This window comes from Mauremys mutica, chromosome 2 (assembly GCF_020497125.1).
Source record: "Mauremys mutica isolate MM-2020 ecotype Southern chromosome 2, ASM2049712v1, whole genome shotgun sequence".
NCBI classification, from domain to species: Eukaryota; Metazoa; Chordata; order Testudines; family Geoemydidae; genus Mauremys; species Mauremys mutica.
Genome location: NC_059073.1, coordinates 141704871 through 141724101, shown reverse-complemented (window position 1 = coordinate 141724101; position 19231 = coordinate 141704871). Strand labels below are relative to the sequence as shown.

The 19231-nt window shown below is 48.4% G+C and overlaps 1 protein-coding gene across 2 annotated transcripts in view; it reads left to right on the top strand.

The window, feature by feature from the left end:
• The window catches only part of RASSF2 (Ras association domain family member 2), a 47037-nt gene extending 28688 nt beyond the window's left edge, over positions 1-18349 (top strand). Inside the window, exons 6-11 of one of the 2 annotated variants that reach the window (XM_045006098.1) lie at positions 1767-1927; positions 2311-2412; positions 3863-3914; positions 4816-4937; positions 11167-11264; positions 14664-18349. In XM_045006098.1, coding sequence (XP_044862033.1) covers positions 1767-1927; positions 2311-2412; positions 3863-3914; positions 4816-4937; positions 11167-11264; positions 14664-14733 — 605 coding nt within the window. In that variant the 3' untranslated portion in view covers positions 14734-18349. Of the gene's footprint in view, positions 1-1766; positions 1928-2310; positions 2413-3862; positions 3915-4815; positions 4938-6178; positions 6408-11166; positions 11265-14663 lie in introns of those variants that run through there. The other variant, XM_045006099.1, reaches the window with a different exon arrangement.
• The last annotated feature ends 882 nt before the right edge of the window (positions 18350-19231 follow it).

Below are 19231 nucleotides of genomic sequence, written 5' to 3'. Positions count from 1 at the left end.
TGCTGGTTGCTTCCAGTCACTGCGTGGAGCTGACCAGACTTTTAACGACCTGGCAACCCTCCTCCCGCAGTGAGGCGAGCTGGTGCTCGCAGCTCCAGTCCTGCGGGGGGAGTGGTGACGAGGCTTGGAGCTTCTGGGCCACAGCGTGGACACTTGCCACGTGCCGGATGAAATGAAGCAGGGGGCCAGATCCAACCCGCGGGCCAGAGGTTCCCCACCCTGCTTTAAACCTTATTATAAGCAGTTGTTTTCTGGAACTGTCATTTTGTACAATTAGTGTTAACATCGAATAATGATAGAGACAGGGTTATTATAGTGGTTCACAAATTGAATATGAGCCAACAATGTGATGCCGTTGCAAAAAAGGCTAGTATCATTCTGGAGTATATTCGTGGGTGTGTCATATCTAAGGGTACGTCTACACTACCCGCCAGATCGGCGGGTAGCGATCGATCTATCGGGGATCGATTTATTGCGTGTAGTTTAAATGCGATAAATGGATTCCCCGATTGCTCTCCCGTCGACTGCTGAACTCCAGCTCGGCGAGAGGCAGAAGCAAAGTCGACGGGAGAGTGGCGGCCATTGATCCCGCGCAGCGAGGACACGAAGTAAGTGATTCTAAGTCAATCTAAGATACACCGACTTCAGCTACGCTATTCTCGTAGCTGAAGTTGCGTTTCTGAGGCTAGGTCTACACTGGGGAGGGGTCGACCTAAGATATGCAACTTCAGCTACGTGAATAGCGTAGCTGAAGTTGGCGTATCTTAGGTCGATTTACCTGTCTGTGAGGACTGCGGCGAGTCGACCGCTGCCGCTCCCTCGTCAACTCCGCTTCCACCTCTCACCACTGTGGAGTTCCGAAGTCGATGGCAGAGCGATCGGGGATCGATTTTTATCGTGTCTACAGTAGACACAATAAATTGATCCCCAATAGATCAATCACTACCCACTGATCCGGTGGGTAGTGTAGACATACCCTTAGATCGATTTTCCGCCCCCCCTCCCCCAGTGTAGACCAGGCCTAAGGCAGGGGATGTAATTATCTCACTCTGCTTGGCATTGGTGAGGCCTCAGCTGTTGTACTGTGTCTGGTTTTGGGTGCCACAGTTCAGGAAAGATGTGGACAAACTAGAGAGAGTCCAGATGAGAGCAACAAAAATGATCAAGGCTTAGAAAACCTGACCTGTGAGGAAAGGTTTAAAAAAAACTGGGCACGTTTAGTTTTGAGAGAAGACGACTGAGGGGGGGACCTGCTAAGTCTTCAAATATGTTAAGGGCTATTAGGAGGAGGAAAGTGATCAGTTGTTCTCCGTGTCCAGTGATGGTGGGACAAGAACTAATGGGCTTAATCTGCAGCAAGGGAGACTGAGATTAGATATTTGGAAAAACTCTCTAGTTATAAGAGTAGTTGAGTACTGAAACGGGTTAGCAAAGGAGGCTGTGGAATTCTTAACAGCTTCCAGTGATGGGAACAAGTTGGATAAACACTTGTCCGGGATGATCTAGGTTTACTTGGTCCTGCCTCAGTGTAGGATCAAGATGGACTGGATGACCTCTTGAGGTCTTTGTTTTGTGGTAGTGCGTAGTAGCCCTAGTCAAGGACCAGGGACCCCATTGTGCTAGGTGCTGTACCAACATAGAACAAGGAGATGGTCCCTCCCCCAAAGAGCTGACCATCTAAGTAGTAATGACACGTTTCTCCAGTGGTATCTCCTTTTACACATGTGAGTCTCTTGTTTTAAAGCCATTCTTACTCTTAATTTCAGATGTCGGAGATTTAAAACCTCAGCAAGAGGAAACTCCACAGCTGATGCGGACCCGGAGCGACGTGGGAGTCCGTCGCAGGGGGAATTTCCGTACTCCAAGTGAACAGCGGCGGATCAAACGCCATCGGTTTTCCATCAACGGGCATTTCTACAATCACAAAGTAAGGACCTGGAGCCCAGACAGAGCATTTAGTTACACTTTTGAAGTGCCAGAAAGTAACTTGACTAGCAGATTAAAAAGAAAGTGTCACTATTCAAATGTCGGCACTGATTATGTGGCTGAAGGGTATCTCTGTAGTATGTACCTACTTTTGGCGACCTTGGCTGTGTCCCCAAAACCCATCCATGTGCAGTAAGACTGGGGTCCCCTGAATTCTTCAAAATAGGGTTTAAATGGGACTTGAGAGGTGCCTAGACCTTGGGCTGAGGAGAGCATTGGAGTGAACTTTGCCTAGGTGGGGGAGGGGAAGTGTTTACGAGGAAAATTACTGAGGCATATTGTGCCTATCGTAATCCAAATCCTTTGTGACTTTTCCATCCCTAGACATCTGTGTTCACACCAGCCTATGGCTCAGTCACTAATGTCAGGATAAACAGCACAATGACCACTTCTCAAGCCCTCAAACTGCTGCTCAATAAGTTTAAGGCAAGTTTTATCCCATTTTACTCTCTCCATTAAACCTTCGCATTGAACTCATATAATTTAAGATGCTTTTTTAGTTCAACAGGGTCTTTGTATCAGAGAATCCTGAGCAACTGCTTGGTTCAGACCAAGCAAAGTCAGAAGTGAACCATTGCTTGGACCAAGCAGTGTTTCTTGTGCCTAAAGCAGGGAGGTGGATTCTGCTTCCCACTTTTGTGAGGGGTTTTGTCTGGAGCAGGACAGCCTAGTGAACAGAGGCGGGAGTCAGAAAACCAGAACTCTATTTTCGGATCAGCTACTAACCTGCTAAGTGACTTTACTAAAGTCACTTCCCTTGTCTGTGTCTGTTTCCTCTGGCACCCTTTGTCTACTTAGACTGTAAGCTTTCTGGGGCAGAGATGCTACTTATATGTATGTACAGCACCTAGCACAATGGGGCTCTGTTTGGTAGGTGTTACCATAATAAAGCTAAAGCGGGGTGGGCAATTTTTCGCAGGAGGGGCCACTCCACGAATTCTGGCAAGTCGTCACAGGCCACACATTTTTACTATATTAATGGAGGGGGTGTGGCTTCTGGGAGGGAGTTTGGTGCAGGAGGGGGCTCTGGGCTAGGGCAGAGGATTGGGGTGCAGCAGGGGGTGCAGGGTCTGGAATGGAGTTTGGACGTAGGAGGAGGTTCTGACCTGGGGTTGGGGGTTGAGGTGCGGGAGAGGGTGTGAGGTGTAGGCTCCGGCTGGGAGGCGCTTACCACAGGTGGCTCCCTGCTGGTGGCGCAGCACAGCTCAGGCAAGCTGCCTGCCTGCCGTGGCCCCATGCCACACCCGGAAGCGCCTGCAGCCGGCTGCTGCTGGCACATCTCTGCATACCCCTTGTGGGGAAGGAGGCAGCAGATCTCCGTGTGCTGTCTGCACCTGCAAGCACCACCCCCGCAGCTCCCATTGGCCAGTTTCCGAGCTATGAGGATGGCCCTCGGGGCAGGGGCAGCGCACACAGCTGCCCCCTGCCAGGGTGTGCAGAGACATGCCAGCAGCAGCTGGCAGCTTTGGGGCGTAGCATGGGGCCAGGGCAGGCAGGCAGTCTGCCTGAGCACTCCGCTGTGCTGCGGGACATTTAGCAGCCTGAAGATCGTGAGGGGGCAGCCAAAGAGCCTGGCGGGCCGGACAGAAATGTTAGATGGGCTGGATCCAGCCCGCGGGCAGTATTTTGCCCACCCCTGAGCTAAAGGAATACTAAGCTCTGTTCCCAGCTCTACCCTATTTTTTTAACCCATCTACTAAATGGCTAGAATTCTTGCCTGAAGCCAAAAGCATATTGTGGAGAACTGTCTCCTATCAAGTACTTGCAAGTCCTTGGATGCAAGGTGTTATGGAAGTGCAAAGTGTTTCTTTTTTCAAAAAGTAATCTAGCTGCCTTTTGATACTGTGACATCTTTCTTTTTTTTTCCTGGGTTCAGATTGAAAACTCGGCTGACGAATTTGCATTGTATATTGTCCACACCAGCGGAGGTAAGTCTGGAAGAAATCCTCTAGCTGTAATGGTTTAGAGTAACGTGGCTTAATTGGCGACCTCTGCTGTGTATCTTTAAGGCAGTGGTTCTTAACCAGGGGTACATATACCCCTGCAGGTACGCAGAGGTCTTCCAGGGGGGTACATAACCTCATCTAAATATTTGCCTAGTTTTAGAACAAGCTATGTAAAGGCAGGTCTACACTAAGGGCGGGGGTCGAACTAGGGTACACAAGTTCAGCTACGTGAATAGCATAGCTGAACTCGAAGTACCCTAGTTCGAACTACTTACCCGTCCAGACGCCGCGGGATCGAAGTCCGCAGCTCCAAGGTCGACTCCGCCACCGCCGTTTGCAGTGGTGGAGTACTGGAGTCGACCGGAGCGCGTGGGGAGTTCAAACTATCGCATCTAATCTGGACGCGATAGTTCGAACTCCGAGAAGTCGAACTCACCGCGTCGACCCGGCAGGTAAGTGTAGACTAGCCCAAAGAAGCACTAGCGAAGTCAGTACAAACTAAAATTTCATACAGACAATGACTTGTTTGTACTGCTCTATAGACTATACACTGCAATGTAAGTACAATATTTATATTCCAATTGATTTATTTTATAATTGTATGGTAAAAATGAGACAGTCATACATTTTTCAGTAATAGTGCGCTCTGACCCTTTGTTGTGTATTTATGTCTGATATTTGTAAGCAAATTGTTTTTAAGTGAGGTGAAACTTGGGGATATGCAAGACAAGTCAGACTCCTGAAGGGGGAACAGTCGTCTGGAAAGGTTGTGAGCCACTGCTTTAAGGGATACTGCCAAGATTAAAAATAGTATCTTCTGCTTTGTCCGTATGGTCTATTTTTCTAATTGCTGTCCTATATATTGTGGGGGGGCCCCTTGCAGAAAAACAGAAATTGAAGGCTACAGATTATCCACTGATTGCCCGCATCCTGCAAGGGCCGTGTGAACAGGTCTCCAAGGTCTTCCTGATGGAGAAGGACCAAGTTGAAGAAGTCACCTATGATGTAAGTGTCTTTGAGTGGAGCACCATAGGCTGTTAAGCTTTAAGAGCCTGTGTGATGGTGCAGAACTATTTTGCTGACTCACCCTGGAGGCAGGTTAAATGTGTTTCATAATAGCCAGCTCAGGAATATAAAAAACAGGGGGTCTCTCTGAAAGAAGAGGGAGGGACAGGCCATCTTGCAGGGAAAAGACTAAAACAGATAGTTTGGGTAAGAAGGCTTATGTTCCCAAGTACAGTCCTGCTTTGGGGATATGCTATTTAAGTGGGTGTGGGAATGTTCATATATATTGTCGTATGCATGTGCTGTGTTAAGAGCAGAGTGGCAATCCTCCCTTAGGCATAGGGAGGCACTACTGGCACTTAACCAGGTGAAACTGGCTAGCATTGCAGTTAAGCCATACTTGTAGCATGAGTGCAAATGCTAAAAGTGCATAACTTGTTCAGTGGAAAATGAAGATCCAGTGTTGAGCTGTGCTTGAAGTTCGGCATCTCTCTTCCCTCTAGCATGCGTGCCTGCAATTTTCATGCTGCTGCCTCTGGATTGGAACATGGTGCTCCTCTTAGGAGGAAATAGAGGACCCCATAATCTATAACTGAGAGTGGGGGGAACGGGATTAGGAAAGCAGAAAGTTATTACCAAGTGGAATCTGGCCAAGATGCTACATAAAGTGCTCTTGTGAAAAGCGCTGTGAGATCTCAAGTGTTCTGGCCCTGTTTTGTATTTTGGCACTGACGAGGTAGGACAGGGAAATAAAGCTCTTGCATTATTAAGAGAAAAGATCACTTCCTGCTTGGCTCAACAAACATTGAAAGCATTGCTAATAAGTCTACTGAGAAGACCTATAGAATTTTAAAACTAAACTATGCTAATAGCTTATAGCAGGGGGATAGTTTGCAAGATGGCTTTAAAAATTCAACAGAGGATCTTTCTTTATGGGAATATTTAGGGATTCTTTAAGGGTAACTGCTATTCAACCTTATTGTCTGTTTCAATTGTGGGATGAGCTTAAGGGACCCAAATATGATGGTAGGTGGGTGTTGTAGGGTAAAACTTTAAATTGGGGAATTTTTCAGTGGGTGTGACATTTTCTGGGCTGCCCAGGGTTGTGAGACACCTCACTATCACTTGCCCTTAGCTTGAGGGAGTCTTGTCTGGGCCTACTCCCCAACTCTACCAGCCTTGACAACACAAGCAGTCCTCTCTAAGCCTCCGCGGGCCTTGCTTGTGCTCTCTCTCTACAGGGTAGCAATGGGCACACTCCAACCGCCCAGCCCTGAAAGCGTCTCCCTGAAGCATTCAGCCCCTGATCTGCTGGACATTCGCAGTATTCCCAGAGTTCCAAAGAAGCAGTAACCCCCATCTTACCAGTTTCACCTCAGAGCACCACTCTGCGTTACTCACAGCACTTAGATATGTTTGTAGTGAAAACAGATACAAGTCAGGGTAACAAAGCATACGAATTCAAGTGATAGCAAGTAGAAGTGTTGGAATCAAATGGTTACCTATAAATAAAATCATAACATGCATTCTAGAGACTGGACTTAATTAACACGATACTCTCATGTCTAAAGCATTGCTTGCCAGTGCTATGCAGCCAGGGGTGGCTGCGATCTTTCATTGTGAAGTGGACAATATGCCGTACAAGTAGGGTTACCATCTGGCCGGTATTTGACCGGCATGGCTGATTGGTGTGTGTTTGTTTTTTGTTTTGTTTTGTTTTGTTTTGTTTTTTAACATGGATTTACAAATTTGCATTATTATCACAATACACTGGGATAGCTAATGTTAAAAGTGTGTGTCCAGCTAAAGATGCTGCAGTGTCCCCCATTCTGCGATAACAGATCAAAACTGTTGAAAATACAGCAGCTGTCCGCCCACCAACATGCAAGCGCACTGTGAATGTGCATGAGAGAGGGTTTGAGTCCCACAGGAGTGAGGAGACATAAGATATTCTCAGTCTTTACTATATATGATGTCTCTCTAGATACTATAAGTGGCTGTTGGGGAACTGGTGGGGGGGGAGGGAGGGGGTTGTAGAGTTGCCTTGTGGCTGGGGAGGCAGTGAGCTTGCCTTTGTGTGTGAGATGCCATTTTTTTTTGTGCATTTCAAAGGTGGTAACTCTAAGTACACCTAGGAGCAGACAGGGAGATAAGCATCTACCTCCTGCCTAAAAGGAACATGCTATCTCCTTGTGACCTTATGAGCATAATATTTAGCATAGATGCATAACTTCTTAAATATTTTTCTTGCGTACATTTTGTAAGGATTATAATGAGCAGCGGGCTCTTGGCAGAGACATCACATGACACCTTTTGGTGAGCTCTACTACATGTCCATAGGGATCCCCGTAAAATGATGCACCCTGAGTGTCCGCAGCCAGTTGGCATCAAGAGGCCCATAGGTCATACTGGGTCTTGGGAGACTAAATCCAATTAAATGGTTCTGAAAATTTTACCTTAAGTCCCTTTAAGATCCATTTTGAAGATTCAGCCTTCATCTCTCTCTAGGACTTTTTTGATAAGGGGGGAAGTTACAGTTCCCAAATAGTAGCCAAACCTGATTAATGTATATTCATCGCTGTAGTGGATGATGGCAGAGTCCATGCAGAAGGTTTACCAAGCTGAGTTTTCTTATCAACACCCCATCTCTACAGTACTCAACTCCTTAGTGATTGGGTTGTAGGGCTGGTTGGGAATGTTTTGAGGAAGCATTTTTTGTCACAAAATGCAGATTCATCGGAATTCAAAACTGTTCATGGGAAAGGGTTGATTTTTTGATAAATTTCCCACTTGGAAACTTTTTTGAAAAGTTTTGAAATTGCTGAAATGTCCCATTTTGACATTTTTTTTTGAAATGGAAAAAGCTGTTTTTTAATTCAGAAGACTTTTTGTTTAAAAATTTGACATAAATAGTAATAAAAATATTATAAAAATATATAAGTTGAAAATTAAACATTTTGAAATGTAACTTTTTGACCTGATTGCAGAGTTTTTGGGGGTCTTCCTTATTGGTTTTGGTTTTTAATTGTTTGTTCATTAAAATTTTTGAGACTTGAACTTCTTATCCAGGGGTCTCAAACTCAAATGACCCCGAGGGCCGCATGAGGACTAGTGCATTGGCCCGAGGGCCGCATCACTGACACGCCCCCTTGCTGCCCCTGGCCCCACCCCCAATCCACCCCTTCCATGAGGCCCCGCCCCTGCCCTGTCTCTTCTCCACCTCCTCCCCTAAGCGCGCGCAGTTTTAATAAATATATACACTCAGTAATGCACCTCACTCAAAGGACAAAACACGCACTTAGATTTACTGCCTAAGGCTCTGGGAGGGAGTTTGGGTGGGGGAGGGGGTCTGGATGCAGGCTCTGTGCTCGATGCAGGCTCCAGGCTGCGGCAGGGGGTGGGGGTGCAGGCTTTGGGACGGAGTTTGGGGATAGGAGGGAGTGCAGGGGTGAGGGCTGTGGGGCTGAGGATGAGGGGTACATGATGCAGGAGGGGGCTCAGGGCTAGGGAAGAGGGTTGGGCTGTGGGGTGAGGGCTGTGGATGAGGGGTTCATGATGCGAGGGGGCTCAGGGCTAGGGAAGAGGGTTGGGCTGTGGGGTGAGGGCTGTGGATGAGGGGTTCATGATGCGAGGGGGCTCAGGGCTAGGGAAGAGGTTTGGAGTGTGGGGTGAGGGCTGTGGATGAGGGGTTCATGATGTGGGGGCGCTCAGGGCTGGGGCAGAGGATTAGGGTGCGGGGGGATGAGGGGTTCATGATGTGGGGGCGCTCAGGGCTGGGGCAGAGGATTAGGGTGCGGGGGGATGAGGGGTTCATGATGTGGGGGCGCTCAGGGCTGGGGCAGAGGATTAGGGTGTGGGGGGATGAGGGCTCTGGCTGGGGCTGAGGATTAGGGTGCGAGGGGATGAGGGGTTCATGATGTGGGGGTGCTCAGGGCTGGGGCAGAGGATTAGGGTGTGGGGGGATGAGGGCTCTGGCTGGGGCTGAGGATTAGGGTGCGGGGGGATGAGGGGTTCATGATGTGGGGGTGCTCAGGGCTGGGGCTGAGGATTAGGGTGCGGGGGGGATGAGGGCTCGGGCTGGGGCTGAGGGTTTGGGGTTGGAGAGGCTCAGGGTAAGGGAAGCCTGCCTTGCCAGTACTGGCGGAGGGCAGGCACTAGGACCCTGCACCCTAATCCTCAGCCCCAGCCAGAGCCCTCATCCCCCCACACCCTAATCCTCTGCCCCAGCCCTGAGCGCCCCCACATCATGAACCCCTCATCCCCCCACACCCTAATCCTCTGCCCCAGCCCTGAGCGCTTCCCCCCAGCCCGGCCCCGGCGGGTCCCGCTTCCCTTCCCCCGGCCCGGCCCCGGCGGGTCCCGCTTCCCCCCCCCCCCCCTTACCCGAGCGCGTCTCCGGCGGTCCCGCTCAGAGCCGCGTGGTGAGGGGGCGGGGCTGTGAGCTCCACGCCGAGCGCAGCGCTCAGCCCAGAGCTCCCAGCCCCGCCCCCTCCCCACGCGGCTCGGATCGGGGCGGGGCTCAGGCGCTCGGACGGAGACTCGGCGCTCTATGCGCCGAGGCTCCAGGAGAGGGGCGGAGGCGGGAGCCTCCGCTTTTCTCTTGGGGGCCCCTGCGGAGCTCCCCTGGGGAGCTCCGCGGGCCGCAGGGAAGAGCTCCGCGGGCCGCATGCGGCCCGCGGGCCGCATGTTTGAGACCCCTGTTCTTATCCCTGTTCAGGATGGGAACATTTCGGGATGGTAAAAACAGGCACTCTTTCGATTAATAAATCACCTGGATCTGCCTGGGTATTCCCCTGACTTCTGTCACTTACCTTAGTTTTATAGCATCAAGAACCAAATCATGTGATGAGATTTTTAGCTCTTCCACATTTGATCAACAATCATTACAACCTCTCATTTCTAACATGTCCCTTGACATAATCCATCCTTTCAAAGGAGATAAATTAATGCTCATAGCGAATAGCTATTTTCTGCCATCTGGTGGATAATAGAGTATAATCCTATTGCAACTGGATTCCCTGTTTGTCTTCACATTTAATTTCAGCAACCAGGACAGAAAGTCAGCAGAGTTCAAGATAGAGTGTTTTATATCAATTGGTGGAACTTAGCAGGTTTCACTCCCTCAGTAGACACACACACACACTAGGATCTGTGCACATGTACTGGAGAGAGGTTAGAGTTCACTCCAGAATTGAGACCAGCTTGTACAGCCAAAATTATTATTGGAGGTCTCTTCACTAACTGATTTATAGTGCTTTGTATTAGCAGAAAGTAAGTGGTATGGATATAAAAGATATTTTCATTTAGAGTTACAGAGATCTATTCTCCTCTGTTACACCAGTGTAAACCTGAAGTAACTTGTCTGACTTCTGTTTTGTTACACCAGTGTAACTTCACTGAATACTGGCCCCTATGGTTCAAAAAAACCAGGAATTTCTGTTTTTGCCTTTAGTTTCAGTAATGGTTGAATAAACATATTTAATCATCTTGTTTAAGGAAACTTCCATTGTTTGTCTAGATTTCCTCTTGCATCGTACTATAGGATCATTCTATGCACGTGCTGTGTTGTGGCCAGTTGCAAAGAACCTTTAGTGAGGTGTTCCCAAATGTCAACGTTTTCCCAACGCTGGTGTTGCTGCCTTGCTTGCAAATGCGCAAACAGCTACTGCATTGAGTTACATTGTATAGAATGGAAGGAAACTCGCATCACAAGGCAGCATCCTGTGAAAGGAGTACAGTTAAACCTGTGAGCAGCAGTTTATAAGAAGAAGCTATAGACTCACTGGCATGTGGTACCTGGATGTAATAGAGGGCAAGCGGTGTTTTGCCCAAGCAGTTATGTTGTGGGGCCTGTGATTTGCTCGCTTCGGGTGGGGCTTTTGGAGGTATTCAGAGTTGGCCTAACTCTCCTGCTACTGACATCACTGGCAGTGTGATCTATTGTAAAGCCGGTCACTCCCTGTGCATAGGGCCAGCACAATGGCTATATGCCACTTAAATAAGTGATAGACTTGTGCTGGCTCTCTCTGCATCAGGGGGAGGTGGGGGACTTCACCATCCATGTCTCAGTTTATCAATCTTGTATTGGGGGGATGCTGCCCCTGGGGGTGGGGGGCGGGATGGTAGGAGGTTTAAATGCCCTTAAAGCACTTTCTGATCTGCCGATTACAGGAATTTGTTTGGTAGCGCTCCATCCATTGTGTTCTCTTATTTTTTCCTTTCAACGCAGGTTGCTCAGTACATCAAATTTGAAATGCCAGTTCTTAAAAGCTTCATCCAGAAGCTCCAAGAAGAAGAAGACCGTGAAGTGAAGAAACTTATGCGCAAGTAAGTGCTCCCTTCTCAAGTTAAAATAGAATCATAGAATCTCAGGGTTGGAAGGGACCTCAGGAGGTCATCTAGTCCAACCCCCTGCTCAAAGCAGGACCAACACCAACTAAATCATCCCAGCCAGGGCTTTGTCAAGCCTGACCTTAAAAACCTCTAAGGAAGGAGATTCCACCACCTCCCTAGGTAACCCATTCCAGTTCCTCACCACCCTACTAGTGAAAAAGTTTTTCCTAATGTCCAACCTAAACCTCCCCCTCTGCAACTTGAGACCATTACTCCTTGTTCTGTCATCTTCGACCACTGAGAACAGTCTAGATCCATCCTCTTTGGAACCTCCTTTCAGGTAGTTGAAAGCAGCTATCAAATCCCCCCTCATTCTTCTCTTCTGCAGGCTAAACAATCCCAGTTCCCTCAGCCTCTCCTCATAAGTCATGTGCTCCAGCCCCCTAATCATTTTTGTTGCCCTCCGCTGGACTCTCTCAATTTATCCACATCCTTCTTGTAGCGTGGGGCCCAAAACTGGACACAGTACTCCAAATGAGGCCTCACCAGTGCTGAATAGAGGGGAATGATCACATCCCTCGATCTGCTGGAAATGCCCCTACTTATACAACCCAAAATGCCATTAGCCTTCTTGGCAACAAGGGCACACTGTTGACTCATATTCAGCTTTTCGTCCACTGTAACCCCTAGGTCCTTTTCTGCAGAACTGCTGCCCAGCCATTCGGTCCCTAGTCTGTAGCAGTGCATGGGATTCTTCCGTCCTAAGTACAGGACTCTACACTTGTCCTTGTTGAACCTCATCAGATTTCTTTTGGCCCAATCCTCTAATTTGTCTAGGTCCCTCTGTATCCTATCTCTACCCTCCAGCGTATCAACCACTCCTCCCAGTTTAGTGTCATCTGCAAACTTGCTAAGGGTGCAGTCCACACCATCCTCCAGATCGTTAATGAAGATATTGAACAAAACCGGCCCCAGCACCGACCCTTGGGGCACTCCACTTGATACCGGCTGCCAAGTAGACATGGAACCATTGATCACTACCCGTTGAGCCCGACCATCTAGCCAGTTTTCTATCCACCTTACCATCCATTCATCCAGCCCATACTTCTTTAACTTGCTGGCAAGAATACTGTGGGAGACTGTATCAAAAGCTTTGCTAAAGTCCAGAAATAGCACATCCACTGCTTTCCCCTCATCCACAGAGCCGGTTATCTCATCACAGAAGGCAATTAGGTTAGTCAGGCATGACTTGCCCTTGGTGAATCCATGCTGACTGTTCCTGATCACTTTCCCCTCCTTTAAGTGGTTCAGAATTGATTCCTTGAGGACCGGTTCCATGATTTTTCCAGGGACTGAATAGTCTCGTGGGCTTCTTCCACGAATGCCTGAGGTCAAGATTTGTCACAGGCAGGTGCTTAAAGATATCGTGACATTAGGAGCCTGGTGGTTGGAGCAAGGGTCAGAGTCAGACACCAGAAGTCAAGTGGAAGGTCGGAATCAGGATTCTAATTGGAAATTGTAGCCATAGTCGGGAGACGAGCCAAGGAATGGAGTTGGGGTGCGAAGCAGGGAACAAGAGCTCAGTCTGAAGCAAGAGGCCAGGTAGTGTCAAGTTGGACAGACAACTTCCTGAAACGTCTGCTGTGCTTAAATAGCATGCCTGGGCCAATCAGAGGTCATGAGGGGTGCTGCCTGTCGGGTCTTCTGTTGGTGGACTTCCTGTGGTGTTTAGTCTCCCAGGATTGCAGTGCATTGATCATGGCTGTGCCATGGCCGCTGGATGGTAGAGCGGAAGCATCAGTCGCCCAGACCTGGGGTTTAGTCCTCCGGATCTGTATACCTAAATCCATACTTGTGCACCTAAATAAGTGGCCCAATGTGCAGAGGTTCTGAACTGCTGTCATCTGTCACAATTTAAAGGGAGTTACTGGTCGGTGAGTACAGCTATTAGCGGAGATTGCTTCACCCCACTTCAGATGCAGCCACTTCTGGGCTGGAATGCAGAGACAGGATACCAGAGTAAATGGTCTGTTCCAATGTAGCATTTCCTCTGTCTTTATAATGAATTGTTATTTCACAGCACCTCCAAGTATGCCGGGTGCTTCAGAGAGCTGACAATGTGATTGTCTGTCTATCCTCAGTGGATGCGAACGTGCCAGTTCAGTTGTTTTCAGACTTCGAACGCGCTACCTTTTTAGCTGCTGTCTTGGGGCAGATCTACACTATGGCGCTACATTGGCGCAGCTGCATTGACTTAAACAGTAGTGTGTCTAGGAAGGTGAATTCTAGGTTATTCTTTGTGTCCTTTGACATCCCAGCAGTGCTGCTAGTTCTCTTGTGGGGACCCAACCAGTGTCAGACCCCTGGCAGCATGAACTTGTGAACTGTGAGGCATGAAGGCACAATTACTCCCTGGCTGAGAACCTGGCCTGTGATGACTTGCAGTGGGAATGGTTCGCTGCTATTCCTGCAGAGGAATTGACAGAGATGAAAATTTCTGGCAGTATTTCAACTAGAGGCATCATTTGTATATGTCCCCATAAAGAATGCAGGGTGGGTGTAGGAGGAAGCATTCTGTCTTCTATTTTCATAATGTGGCTAAATGTGCCGGCTAATTCATGTGTTTAAAAAGTCCCTAGCAAGCTCACACTTCTTTGTTTCCAGTGGTTAAACAGATGGGACCTTGGGAGAGGTCTGTCTGGTTAAACATTGAGCTTGGGACAAAGTTTGTTGTGAAGCTCAAAGCAGGCTTGTCTGAGGTTCCCAAACCCTTCATGCAAGTTTGGGCTGACACATGGCTTCATATTGCTTTGGTTTGTGGCTCTGGCTACCTCAGAGGCCTGTGCCTCTCCTCATGCTTACCAGACAATTGAGAATACCTTGGGCTGTTGGCCCGTAGATTTACAAGAACATGAGAACGGTCATACTGGGTGAGACCATTGGTCCATCTAGACCAGTGTCCTGTCTTCCAACAGTGGCCAATGTCAAGTAACCCAGAGGGAATGAACAGAACAGATCGTCATCAAGTGATTCATCCCCTATCGCCCATTCCCAGCCTCTGGCAAACAGAGGCTAGGGACACCATCCCTGTCCATCCTGGCTAATAGCCATGGATGGACCTATTCTCCATGAATTTATCTAGTTCTTTTTTTAACATCCTGCTCACAGCTGTATGAAGACTATGACTGGGTTAGAGGTAGAAGGCCCTTGACTCATGGAAATTGGCTCCTCCACTTCCTTGCCCAGTCAGAGTCTAAGTTCAAAGACCTTCAGGGCCTATTGTGAAGCTCATATGGATGAGGAGTTATAGTATTGTTGACAATTTGTCAAGGTACCTAGATTTTTGGGGCTCGGCTCTAACAAGGCTCTTTCTCTCTCTGTCTTTCTCTCTAGATACACAGTCCTCCGGTTAATGATAGAACAAAGACTAGAAGAGATTTCCGAGAGCCCGGCAACGATCTAAAGTTCTTCTCAGCGCTGTGCTGCAGCCCTGTGTCGGCGATCAGTCTCTCTAAGAATCACTGTTTACATGAAGAACAGAATGAAAAGAAGATGCACTCCATCCTGGGAACCAAACCTGAATGCAAAACCCTGCGGAGATTGAATGCGTGTCCTGTACCTGCTCAGCAGACATGGATGTGTGAGAGTCAATGGACTCCTTCTGCAGAAGGAAAATCTTCCAGTAATTTTCTCCCCCCCCCCCCCCCAAAGGAAATGATTTACAGAATGCAAGCCCAGCATTCACAAAGAGGAGAGTTGACCTTGCTGGCATGTCGAAAGAAGGCTTTTGGGATATGCCCACCAAGGCTGGTGTGGCATGCCTGTGCGCCTTGACCTGCAGTGTCTGTACTGAAGAAGCAGTTGCATTGAAGAGTGGATCATGCTCCTTTGCTTCTCGCCTACTGCCATTCAGAGATGCCTATCCATGCTTGAGTGCTGATGTTACTATGCATAGGGTCTCATGTCTGTACGCAAAAGAGAGAACAAAACTCATGCTCACAAAAGCTAGTAAACGAGCTTCTGCCGTGCCCGCACACTTAGAAAATACTAGTCCGTGTAAATGCTCCAGTCCAATCCCAATACTGGTAGCCACTTTGCTGCAATAACTCCTGCCAACCTCCGCTCGTGCCAGAATGTCGTGCATTATGAAGTGTGTTTTGATGGCAAGATATATGTTCTGTGTAACTTTTTCCCATACAGGACAGTCCTCTTTGTTCTTTATTTTTCCTGTTCAGAGGGTTCTCAGAGTGCAGCCACAAAAGATAGACTCCCCCCTCCCCCGCATGGTACGGGTGGGAGATCCATCTTGTTGTCCCCTGGTGCTCGACCTTTCCTGCCTCGTTCTGCTCCTGTTGCTCCCCTGACTGATGCTTGTCGCCTCACTTTCATGTGTTGGTCACCAAGCGTATGTCTGCACTTCAGCTAGAGGTGTCATTCCCAGCTCAGGGAGATGTACACGTGCTAGATTTGATTGAGCTAGCATGCCAAATGTAGCAGCAGAGATAGCAGGCCACGCTAGCCACCTGAGTATAATCCCATCCAAGACCCTAGCTAACGACTCGGTTCTGCTAGCTCGTGCCACCGCTTGTAGCGCTGTAGCTGCACCGTTCTATTTAGCGCACTAGCTTGTACACACGCTAGCTCTGATCATCCTGCCTGAGCTGGAAATCGCAGTGTAGATCTTCCCAAAGTGAGGAGGAAACCGAAGAATAGCGTGAACAGGAAGTGGAGCCCCCAGAGGGCTGGTGGGAGACAGACAGCAGCTGGAAAAGAAGAGATGCACCTACCTAGGTTGGGAGCCTTGACAGCTGTATCCTCCAACATAGATGCTGGCACGAGATCTCTTGGGAGGACTGACAGGGTGGGGGCAGATGGTCTGGACATTGTTACAGTTATAACCATCACCTGTTGGTGGTTTGGGCTGCTCTGTCCTTGAGAGCTTGGAGTCTGTGGGACGTGGTGTGGAGTTAGGCCAGGGCGGCTTCTGTGGGTGGGGGCAGAGAAGTGTTAAGTGACTGGTTTCTAGAGTGAGGTGTGTGGGCCTGATCCTGCAAGGTGCCGAGTTCCCTCAACATGTGATAGGCCTGATTCTCCCCCCTCTGGTGTAAATCAGGAGTAACTCTGAAGTCAGTGGAGCCCTGCTTCAATAGTTGTTGGTTGGTGGGTTTGGTGTATGGGTGGTGTTGGTGGCCTGTGTTAAACAGAATACAGATGATTTGGTGGTCCCATCTGGCCTTAAACTCAATGACTCTGTGACCAGTCTAAAAAATGGTATCAATTGGCAAATTGACAGGTGCATTGCTGAGCTAAGCACCTTGCAGGGGCAGGCTGTCAAGGTCAACGGACTGGACATGAGATACATCCAGTTGTGTGATACTCACGTGGTTGTCACAAGGAATAAAGGGAGCCAAGATGTGGCAGTTCCATGTAGCTTGACATCAGATATTATCTAGATTCTGATGCATCTGCCAGAGGAATGTTTTGAGATTGGGGGGAGGGACAGGTTTTTTTTTTTCCCAAAAGTGCCTCAGAAAATTTGCCTCAGAACCAGTTTGAAGAAAGACCCTTGATTTGTCCACACCTGTGATTAAAGACTCTTGATCCATAAACCCTTCCTCAAGCAAGGGAAACCGACTCCCTCCTGCTTACTGTCTTTGCCTAGAGTTATACCGAGCGATTCCTCGGTTGCAGAACATGAGTTGGGTTGGGGCTGTTGATTGGAGAGTGGCTAGTTGTCAGTGGATTTTTAATCTCTGCACCTATCACCATTAGCTTCACACTCTAGCTAGTTTTACAGGGACAAGGTGGAAGCAGCCCTTCAACTCCTGATGTCTTAAATTCAGCTGACCGTCAGTAAGTAGTGTTTACCGTCTCCACTGTATGTGTGTTTTGTTGTGGGTTTTTTTGTGTGATGGATGTAAAGCACAATGGAGCTTGTAAGGCTCCCAGCTTGGTTGTAAGTAGCATCCTTCCATTTGGCTCACCAGGTAGAACTGCTTCCTACAGACTAGCAGGCCCTTGGTTCAAAGCCTAGCTGGGATGACATGGGACACTTTATTCTCTGAATCCAGCCCAAATTTGAACTTCAGTCCTTAATATCTGCATTGCAGAGCCCATAACAGGAAGCACTGCTTGTAAATGACGGCCTCAAAGATTAATCCTAATGCTGGTCTTCAGTGAACAGAGAAACTGGCAGTGGGGTTGGCGGACTTCGAAGTATGCCCTAAATTAACTAAGTCTCTGTTTTCCTTGATTGGTTTAGGACCAGATCTCTATGGGGCCTTTATTTCCTTTTAAGATGTGCGGTATATTGCTAGCATTTCTCAGATGGACATTGAGCCCTAAGGTGTTCAGCTGTCCCTAGATGCCCTGGGGAAATAGCTCCCAGCAGGTCAATTGCGGAGGATGACGTTGCTTCTGATACTGCTAAGGAGAATGGGTTTGGTTTTGTTTTAAGTGGGACTTGGATACAATGGTGTCTGTCTCTTTACTTTCTTTACTCTCGGGGTTCATGGCAGTGGTGTGATTTTGTACGACGTGGTTCACTCCTGTCACTCTTGGCTCGTGTAACACCCTCAGTAGGGCCACACAAGAAATAGGAGCCAAGCTGAGTTTCCAGATGGGCGACAGGTGACGAGCTGCCTGCTGGTGGCTTTACATTGTGTGTCTTAATATAGAATAGGTTTCAATCTGTGGGCAAATAGTGTTTTAATATTTTAGAGCGTCTGTAGCAGAAAGCACTCCAATCTACGTAAAGTGTGTAACAAAACCAGAGAGACAGGGAAGGGGAGTGGATGTCCCAGAGCACTGGGATAAAGAGCCTTTCATCCCTGCACTGCTGGGTTTTTGTTTTTTTTAAAGCTGGCTAATTTTTTTTTCTAATTTTTGCTGAAAACTTTCACAGAAATGCCTGATTTTTTTTTGACTTAATTCTTGCAATTAGTTAGCAAGTTAGCTCAGATCTAAGGCTTTGGCTACACTTGCACTTCAAAGCGCTGCCGTGGCAGCGCTTTGAAGCGCTAAGTGTAGTCAAAGCGCCAGCGCTGGGAGAGAGCTCTCCCAGCGCTGTCCGTACTCCACCTCCCTGTGGGGAATAACGGACAGCGCTGGGGCTTTGACCACACTGGCGCTTTGCAGCGCCGCAATTTGCAGCAATTTGCAGCGCTGGAGAGGGTGTGTTTTCACACCCTGCTGCAGTGCTGCAAATTTGCAAGTGTAGCCAAGGCCTTAGTCTGGATGAAAGCTGTTGTACGTTGATGGCTGTTGAGTGGCCCGATGGGAGAAGAATGTGTTGTTATTTGCCTAGCGTGCTGATGGCATGAAACCCAACACCAGAGTGGGTGCTAACGACCCTCTCTTGCTGGGAGACTCAGCAGAGAAGCTACAGTGCTGTCAGGCCCCAGAGGCAGAACCCTGTTCCCTTGCTTGGAAGAGGGCATGGTTTTGAGGCATGTAGCCACGGCAGCCTTGGGGAAGCTTATATTGCCTCTGTTTATGCTGTGTCTGTTTAACCAGTCTCCAGGGCTGTCACATGGGTGGTGGTTCAGCCAAACATTTAAGCATGTGTGTGAGGTAGGGTGACCAGGTAGCAAGCGTAAAAAATCAGGATGGGGGTAATAGGCACCTATATAAGAAAAAGTCCCAAATATCAGGACTGTTCCTATAAAATTGGGACATCTGGTCACCCTAGCTTGAGGCTCACGTCAACCTTCAAAGTTAAGCCCGTGCTTCGCTGAACTGAGACCTCTAGCATTTTTTACCAGGGCGCAGTTCATACACACAGTGTTAAGAGGCAACCTTGCCCCCCCCCCCCAATTAAAGGCACAAAACAGTAACATGCAACAAAATGACTTGATTAAATAAAAGCACATTTCTATTGTAATAATTAAAAGGGAGGGGAGACTCTTTAGGCTTGGAAATAAATATTCACCTTCAATTTCATGGCCTCTGCTGAAAATAAA